The following is a 9640-nucleotide window of genomic DNA, read 5'->3' on the forward strand; positions in this document are numbered from 1 at the left end:
TCTCTCTCTCTCTCTCTCTCTCTCCCTCTCCATGTCTCGCTCGCTCTCTCAGTACCAAGGGCAGGGACTCTGGCAAGACCCCGCCCCCCCATCTCCAAAGCGGGGTGGGCGGGAGGTAGCCAGAGGAGTCCTTGTTCCCGCGCGAAGCTTAGAGACCAAAGGACTCCCCATTGTGGGTCTACGGATGGTGACGGGAACCGGTCCGGCTCGAGCCGCCGGCTGACGAGTAAGCTCAGGGCGCACTAGGCCCGCACCGCTGCCACTGCCGCCATGGAGCCGATCGCTGTCAGAGAACGGCTCCGCCCGGGGAGCCAGAGGGTGGTCCGGGCCCTGTGCCTGCCCAAAGCGAATTCATGCCTCACACTGAATGGGAGGCGGGGGTCCTGGAAGCGTACCTCGGACACCTCGTCCTCGTCGCTGCCAGAGGCACCACCTCCACCCCCGGTCCTCAGCACTGCAGCCGCCAACTTGAAATCCAGCGCCGCGTCCCCTCCGGCCGCACCGCTGCCGCCGCCACCGACTCCCGGCGCGGGCCCGGCCTCCCCAAAGAGTCTCACGGTGCGAATCCCCAGCCCGACCCCTCCCGGCGGAGGCGGCTCCGAGGCCCCGGCTGGGGCGGATCGCGGAGCCACCGAGTCCAGGTCCTCCTCAAAGGAGGTGCCGCCGCCTCCGCCATCGGTCAGCATGGTTCGCACGCGGAGCCGGAGACGCTGCCGAGTCACTCGCAGCCACCGCCGCCGCGGATCCCGGGAAAGAGAGGAACAGCAGGAGGAAGAAGCTTCTCCTTCCCCCCGTCCCAGCAGCGCCACTAACTTCTCACTGCCTAACCTGCTGCCTCCCGCCCCCCACACTCGCCACTGGCTGCAGCTCCCCAGCGGCTGCAGATCATTGGCCAAGGTGACCCGTCGCTCAGACTCTTCGTCACGCGCCGCTTGCTGGCTCGCGGCCCCCAAGCTGCGTTGACCCGCGCAGGCCTAGGCGGTTGCGAACACCCGCCTCCTAGTCCCCACGCGCCGACTTCCGGTCTTTTTCTACGTCTATTGGTCAACCTCTCTAACTATCGCGTCACGACCTTAAAGTGGATTAGTTCGCCTTGTGGTCAGTCATAGTGACCCCTGACAATGGAAGGCTTCATAGGCGCCACAAAGTGTCGATCACTTTGTCACAGGACGTCGCGTGGTACAATTGGCCCGCAATAGTACCATTCATCCCGCCCCCATCTGAGGTGACGGGAAAGGGTTGGGGAATTTCCACTTCTGATTAAAATGACGGCAGAGGTGACGACCCGCAAGCATTGGTAAGATTTGGAGTAGAATTCACCCTGAGTTTGGTGGGGCTTATATGTCAAGGATGCACGAGGCACGGAGGTTACGAAGCTCCCACCTGTCGCTCTCCGCCAGACGCGAAGACTGCGGCCGGAGAGTTGCTGCACCGGGATTGGAGGAAAGAAGCAATCAGTCTCATCTAGTCTCCACCTTCCTGACAGCCCGTGGTTGGAGGAGCCGGACGTCAGTCACTAGAGCGGTCGCCACCTCTGGGACAGGTGAGATTGTGTAACCCATGCCTCTGGCTCTTTGGGCGGGTGTAGGGGGTCGGAACAGGCGAGGAGGCAGGGCTCTTCTTGCTTGGCGCCTCTAGGCTTTCCGAGTGGAGCCCAGCGCGCGAAGCTGAGGGGACCAAGGGGGCTGCTTGGGACGGCCGCCCCGAGGCGATTCGGCCAGCCTGCGTGCTGGGACGTGGCTGGGCGCGGCTGTTCTACAACCTGCGGGCGGGATGGCCCTGCGGGGCGGCGTTCTCTTGCTTGTGGAAGGCGGCGGGCCTGAGGGCTGGACAGCGCCATGCCTCAGTACTGGGAACTGTCCCACCAAGGAAGGTGGGAAGGCCGCGGAACAGCTCGAGGAAATCAGACCTAGGGCTGAAAGCGGTGTTAAGAGTGTGTGCTCTGGAGCTGTTAAGAATTCTGGTGCCGCCACTTATTTGCTGTGTGACCTACTGGCGTTTTGTGTTGAATCTCTATGACTTTCAGTTCGTTCATCTGTAAAATGGGACTGATATCAGTAAGTCCCTCATTGCGTTGTTGTTGTTATGAATACATTAGATAACTAACATAAGGCGGTTAGCAAAGTGCCAAACTTAAAGACCCATTTTGGTTAGTTACTCTTTCTTCAGGAGTCTTCCACCTGCCCGTAGGTCCTGCCAGCCAAACTAATTCTTGTCAGATCTCGGTGATGCAAAACACGCTAGCTAAGGCGGGTGGCCAGAGTTGGGGGGCGGGGGGAGGGGCGACGTGCGGAGGTGTCTTTCCCACTTTTAAGGATCCGTCTCTACTTCTATTATCTCTTTCTCTATCCCTCTATCTCTTTTGCCAATGAAGAGGTATTTTAAAATATTCACGCTTCAACTAATCCTATGATCAAAGATCACCAGAAAGGAGTTTACGGAAGTTTGTATGACAAATGCCCTTTGACCCAGAGAATGTCCATATGACTTAGGTTGGCTAAAAGCATAAGATTTGGCACATCTCCTCTCTTGCAACTCTAACAAATGTTTTTGTATATCTTGGTTGTGCAATTTTTAATATTTCACCTACCTTGAACTGTAATCTGAAAATTCTGTAAAGATTATAACGATTTGGGGGCTCCTGGGTGGCTCAGACGGTTAGGCGACCAACTTGCTGATTTTGGTTCAGGTCATGATCTCATGGGTGGTGAGATCCAGCCGGGGTCAGGCTCCCACTGAGCCTAAAGTCGACTTGAGATAATCTCTCCTTCTTCCACTGCCCCTCCCCCACTCGTTGGCGCTCTCTCACTCTAAAATAAATAAATATTAAATATATATATATATATATATAAATTTTTAAAAAATGGATTCTGCCAAGCTTAAAGAACATTTTGAAGATGTGAACATTTCTTTGGAGTGGTAATTTCTGAATTTGGCATTTCACATACCAAAATAGGAGTGTTTTCTATAAGCAGAATGTTAGGTTCTTTCTAGATAATAAGTTGTAGGAAATGGAAAAAAATTCTTGTACCTTTTCTACAAAACTATTTTGATATAAATGCCCTTTGTACTGTCTTTAGTTAGAATCTATGGAACTTAATTAGCCTGTATCCTCAGTGCTGTTTAAATTCTGAAGGCATTTGTGACGAGGTCACAACCCAAACTAATAGCACCAACGAAAGAAACCCAGCTCTGCCCAACCCACTTCAAAGCTGGATTATCCAGAATTGGTATGGATACATCCCTAGGCAAAAACAGGTATTGACTGGTGCAGCATTACAAAGGAACTGCTTGTCATTCCTACCATTAATACAAAAATAATTTCTGATGCAACTCCCTGAACAAACTTATTAAATTCTTTGAACAAATATAATGAATCTCAAGAACAGAGAGAAAGGTAATCTGGGCATATGGATTTTTCCCAATATATTTGAGAGAGAAATATACACTCTTTACTCAGTGCCTAGCAATCAACCCTGAGGTTAGCCAGGAAAATATGATTGAGCAATAATCTTTGTTTCATCTGGATCTTTACCTGAGACACTTGTTGCCAGGAGTTTGACAACAATTGAGTAATCATTTTAGGATTTAGTAACTCCCAATCCTCTAGAGTTTGGTGACTGCTATTGTTGAGACTGTATTAAACATGAATTTAATATTTCAATACATACCATATCATGTGGTGTTACAAAAGTGAAAACTAACTGAGAAATCATCACTCTATCAAGTAATACATTTGGTGAATATATCAAATCACACCCAAAGTATTCAATCTAAAATATCAATAAATTTAATGTGATTTATTGGGTAATGTTGGTTTTGATACATCATATGTTAAGATGGTATTTGCTACTAAAAAATACACTGATTTTTCAAATGCTAAGTAAGCAGTAGAGAGCAAAATCCCACTTTTAGGAAATACATATATTTGTTAGAAGTGAGCATTAGAATAAAATGTTTTCCTCCAAAAAACCAGCAGGAGTATTGATTAAGGTGTAGTTTTAGTGTATTTCAAAGCACTCTTCCTTTTGACCATCTTTCAGACATCGAAGGAAAAGACAAAAGGAGAAACTGTATAACCCAAAGATTTTTAAAACTTCTGAGGTAATAAAAATCTTCATTTTTTGTAAGAATTATGAGATTGACAAATAAAATTGTAGATACAGGGACTTAAGCTACTTTAACTACTTTAGCTGTAGTTCTTTCATGTGCAACATACATTTTCTCAAGACGTTAATTTCTGCGAGTCAGTGCATCTCAGTTCAGCCTATGTAAGGAAAGAAGTAAACCAAAAAAATATGTTGCACTTGGATGTTATGTCATTTAACCTTTATAATAAGCTTATCAAGATTTCACCCATTTTCTGATGAGGAAGTTCAGACTCCAAAAAGGTTAAATAACTTACCCAAGCTTATAAGACCAATATATGGAAAGGCTAGGATTTGATTATTTCCGCCTGATTTCAAAACCCATGCTCTTTCCACTCTATCACATTGATCCCTTGGTACCCTCAAAGGCGGAGGAACTTCATCAATTAGATAAACTGATATAGTAATCCAATCATTATATCTTTCTTATAGACCTGCTAATTAGCACTCGAGGTAGAATTATCCCTGACTGCCGCCAAATTTAGTATCTTTCTCTTTTATAACAACTGGAAACAATTTAAAAGATTTTCTGGTTTTTCCAACTATATTATTAATTTCTTGGACTGTGTAATTTCACATTAAGAAATCTGAATAGTTAATATATTCACATGGTTTGAATTTCAAAAATAATTTTGAAAACACAAGGAGTCATTTTACTTTGCCCATTATATACTCAGATCCCCTCTCATAAGCAAACCATCTTATTAGGTCTTATTTATTTATTTACTTACTTAGGGTGGTTTTATTAAAGCATGGGGACAGGACCTGTGGGCAGAAAGAGTTGCCCAAACTATCTTATTAGGTTTTAAGATATTCTTCTGGAGGGGCACCTGGATGGCTCCATTGGTTAAGCATCCAACTCTTGATTTTGGCTCAGGTCATAATCTCAGGGTTGTCGGATCGAGCCGCACGTCAGGCTCTGTGCTGGCCATGGAGCCTGCTTAAGATCCTCTCTCCCTCTCCCCCTCCCCACCCACCCCCTTTATCCTTTTCCCCTCTCCCCTCTGCTCCTGTGTACACACACATGTGCATTGTCTCTCCAATAAAAAAAAGAAAGAAAGAAAGAAAGAAAGAAAGAAAGAAAATAGCTTTCTAGAGATTTTTAAATACAAGCACTTTCGTACGTCAATTTATTTTTTCCCTTTAAACACAGATAGCAGCATACTACTATATGCACTTCTGTATCTTGCTTTTCTCACCTGATTTATTCTAGAGATATTTCATGTAAGCATATTAAGAGCTCTGTCATTCTTGTTTACTACTTCATAGTATTCTGTTTACATGATTTATCCAGTCTTTAGTGTTGAATATTTAGATTGTTTCCTCCCCCCCACCCCCCACCCCCGCCGTTAACAAACAGTGTTACAGATGTGTAGCTTTCTAATCTGTCTGTCCTCAAGGAAGTACCGGGAACATATTAATTTAATTGAGAAATCAAAAATTGCAACTAGACTGAAGGGTACTACTTATTTGAGCTATAGTTGAATACACCAGCAAGATGTCTAGCAACATCTAGGAAGTGGGCATATTTTAAAAAATAAGGAGTTATGCCTGCAGCTAGACTACCACACCACACAGCCTAAGAAAATTATTCAGAAAGTTTCCTAGAGTTTCTTCTGCTATTGAGCTTATCCTTCCTGAAAAGGGGATATATATACACAAAATGTCTGCTTCCCTCCTAAAAGTTCTATCCTTACTGCCTGCACAACAAGAATGAGCCCAGTAGGGGTGCCTAGATAGTTGTCAGTTAAGCATCCAGCTCTTGTTTTTGGCTCGGGTTATGATCTCAGGACTGTGAGATCAAGCCCCTCATCCAAGCTCTGTGCTGGTCATGGAGACTGCTCAAGATTCTCTCTCTCCCTCTGCCCTTCCCCTCCAAAAAAGAGAATGAGGTCAGTAAGTGATGTTGCTCCATTTGATTATACACCTTTAGTGCCAGGAATAGTTTTTTTGGTTTTTTTTTTTCAAACTTCTAAAACTAATGAGTATATAAATACCTCTTGTGGTGGAATCACTCAGGTTCTCAACAAAGGAGAGACAATGGAACAATTAATACCCACCTTCTTCCTTAGGGCTCTCTCAGAATTTCTTAATCCTTGAGTTGTTACATAAAGGACAGCATGTCAAGTAGAATATGCATTAGGGTTATTGAGAAGAAGTAGGATTTGGTGGGAGGATCTCTGAGCTGGGAATCAGAAACAGTAAGTCTACTTCAGGTGACTGGTATACTTCTGTATGTGACGCTGTGCTCGTAGACCTAGATAGTTTGTCCATTTGACCTTTAAAAGTATACTTTAAAGGTACATAACTTGAGAAGTATTTCATATTACAAAACAGTCATCACTTTAAATCAATTATTATGCATGCATAGAAAAAGTATGATTGGTTACATGTAAAACTGAGATTAATAGTAATTGTCTCAGGGAGTGCAGGAAGGTGCCTGGCTGGCTCAGTTGGTAGAGCATGCCACTCTTGATCTTAGGGTTGTGAGTTTGAGCCCTACGTTAGGTGCAGAGATTACTTAAAAAACAAAATCTTTAAAAAAACAATGACAGCAGTAAAAAGGGGTGTCTGGGTGGCTCATTAGTTAAGCATCTGACTCTTCATTTCGGTTCAGGTTGTGATCTTAAGGTCCTGGAATCAAGCTCCATGTCAGGCTCCACGCTCAGCAGGGAGTCTGCTTGAGGATTCTCTCTCTCCATCTCCCTCTGCCCCTCCTCCCCCTCGAGTGTGCTCTCTGTCTCTCTCTCTCTCAAACAAAACAAACAAACAAACAAAAAACAGTAAAAAAACATTAATTATCTCTGGGTAATGGAATTATACAGAGGTTTCTAAAATTACTTTTCTTTTTTGAATATTTGTATTTTCTAGGCCTTTCTTTTTTAGTTTTTTCCATAGTTAACATATATTTTGTATAATAAAAATTAAGTATTTAAGTTAAATAAACTGATTTCAAATAAGTTTTGCAATTTTCTCATCTGTTCATTCAACCAATATTTATTCAATTCCTGCTGTGTGCATGCCAGTGTGCCAACTGCTTTAGAGAAAACAAAAGAAACAGAAGAGTTAATGTACTTCCTTTCAATTATACTGATGTATATATATTTATTGGTTGATGATTAGGTAGATAAAATGCACAGGGAATAATAGAAAACAGACAAATTCAAGACAGTATGACAGACTATTTTACAGCACTGAGTAGATAGGAACTAAAAGAGAAATTAAAATTTAGGGAAAAGCTTGATTATGACCATTTTGAGCTAGGATAATGACTGAGGGAAATAGAAGAGGTAGAGCATTCCAGATGGAAAGAAATGATAGGAATGTTGACAAAGAAGTGAGAGTCTTCAAATTGTATGTCAGGATGGTGAAAAAGACTAACTTGGTCAATATGGAGAAATCAAAACGGGAATTCAAGAGAAATTTGGTTTAGGGGCGCCTGGGTGGCACAGTTGTTAAGCGCCTGCCTTTGGCTCAGGGTGTGATCCCGGCGTTCTGGGATCTAGCCCCACGTCAGGCTCCTCTGCTAGGAGCCTGCTTCTTCCTCTCCCACTCCTCCTGCTTGTCTTCCCTCTCTCGCTGGCTGTCTCTCTCTGTCAAATAAATAAATAAAATCTTTAAAAAAAAAAAAAAGAAAAGAAATTTGGTTTAAAGAAATATTAAATACTGGACCCAGGGCTTTGAATTTGGTTCAATAGGCCACCACCATAGTTCTTGAAAAGCAAAGTTATCTAGATAAAAATTGTGAAGGGATGATTACAATTTTGTTTTGTTTTGGTTGCATTGCATGAGTTTTGTTAGAACAAGGACATACTAGATTCTGGGAAATAAGCAGTCGTGCTGTTGCGCTCAGTCCAGGTGTGAGGTAATGAAGCCAGATCAGAGGAGTGACTAACAGATGGGAGTAAAATTTACTGTCTGCACTCATAAAGAATCCGCATGACTTGGTACCTGATTAAATGTAGGGAACAAGGAGTATAGGAACAAAAGTTACTCCAGAAAAATTGATACAAAATATCTGAGGAGAAAGGTGGCATTGTGGGTCAAGATCCTCTCTTTAAGGGAGTCTGGCTGGCTCACTCTGTTGAGCATGTGACTCTTGATCTCAGGGTTGTTAAGTTTGCACCCCACCTTGGGCATAGAGTTGACTAAAAAAATCCTTTCTTTAAGTTTTTATTTCCATGTACTAGAATGGCTAAAATCCCAGTAACTGGCAATAGCCATTGCTGGTGAGAGTGGAAAGCAACAAGAACTCACTCACTGCTTGTGTGGTACAACCACTTTGGAAGAGAGTTTGGAAGTTTCTTACAAAGCTAAACATTGTCTTACCATACAAGCTACAGTTGCACTCCTAGGTATTTACCCACTGAGTGGAAAACATAGCCACATAAAACTCTGTATGTGATTGTTCATAGCAGCTTTATTCATAATCACCAAAACATGGAAGCAACCAAGGTCTCCTTCAAAAAGTAAATAAGAAAACAAATGTGTTATCACCATACAATGGACTACTATTCAGTAATGAAAAAGAATGAGCTACCAAGCCATGCAAAGACATAGATGAATTTTAAGTGCATATTGCTAAGTAAAGGAAGCCAGTCTGAAAAGGCTACTGTATGATTCTACTGTATAATTCTATTTATGTGTGACATTCTGGAAAAAGCAAAACTGTGGAGATGGTAGACAGATCAATGACTGCCAGGGGTTGGAGTGGGGGAAGGGTTGAATAGATGAAGCACAGGGACTTTTCAGACTGGTAAAATTCTATGTGATACTAGACCTAGAAATGACATTCCAGTAGCAACATGCATACCTTGCACCCATGTCTTGGTTTTTAATAACATTCTCCAAAAGGAGCTATGGCTCCTTGGAGAAATGGCTGAGTCTAGAATTGGGGCAGGAAATATACAGGATGAACCTGGAGCATCTTAGAGTGCCAGAAAGTAAGAAAATAGTAAATATGCATGCATGCACACACATACACACAGGCACACACATAGATACACACACACACACACACACACACACACACACACACACACTAATGAGGACACCTGAGAGAGATAATAGGAGCTAACTGAAAGAGCTCCCAATGGCCAAAGCTGGAATAATTTGAGCAAATAAATAGTATTGAATTATGGCCCAAAGTATAAAATAAATATCCTTGAATCTATATGGGTATAAATAAATGTTTGAATAAATAAATAAATAAATAGGGAAAATAGGTAAGTCTTCCAAGCAGAAGGATTTAAATTTGGGGGCACCTGGGTGGCTCAGCCATTAAGCCTCTGCCTTCGGCTCAGGTCATGATCCCAGGGTCCTGGGATCGAGACCTGCATCAGGTTCCCTGCTCGGTGGGAAGCCTTCTTCTCCCTCTCACACTCTCCTTGCTTGTGTTCCCTCTCACTGTCTCTCTCTGTCAAATAAATAAATAAAATCTTAAAAAAAAAAAAGAATTTCAAATTTGTGTAGAAATCCTGCCCTTAAGGAGG

The 9640-nt window shown here is 43.2% G+C and overlaps 1 protein-coding gene across 4 annotated transcripts in view; it reads right to left on the minus strand.

Moving 5' to 3' along the window:
- The window catches only part of LOC103663936 (ankyrin repeat and KH domain-containing protein 1), a 120328-nt gene extending 119500 nt beyond the window's left edge, over positions 1-828 (minus strand). For 2 of the 4 annotated variants that reach the window (XM_040622343.1, XM_040622342.1), the window contains exon 1: positions 396-816. In XM_040622343.1, coding sequence (XP_040478277.1) covers positions 396-686 — 291 coding nt within the window. In that variant the 5' untranslated portion in view covers positions 687-816. Of the gene's footprint in view, positions 1-395 lie in introns of all 4 variants that reach the window. The other 2 variants (XM_040622346.1, XM_040622345.1) reach the window with 2 other exon arrangements.
- Positions 829-9640: the final 8812 nt, after the last annotated feature.

The sequence above is a fragment of the Ursus maritimus genome, unplaced genomic scaffold, assembly GCF_017311325.1.
Source record: "Ursus maritimus isolate PB19 unplaced genomic scaffold, ASM1731132v1 scaffold_5, whole genome shotgun sequence".
Lineage (NCBI taxonomy): Eukaryota > Metazoa > Chordata > Mammalia > Carnivora > Ursidae > Ursus > Ursus maritimus.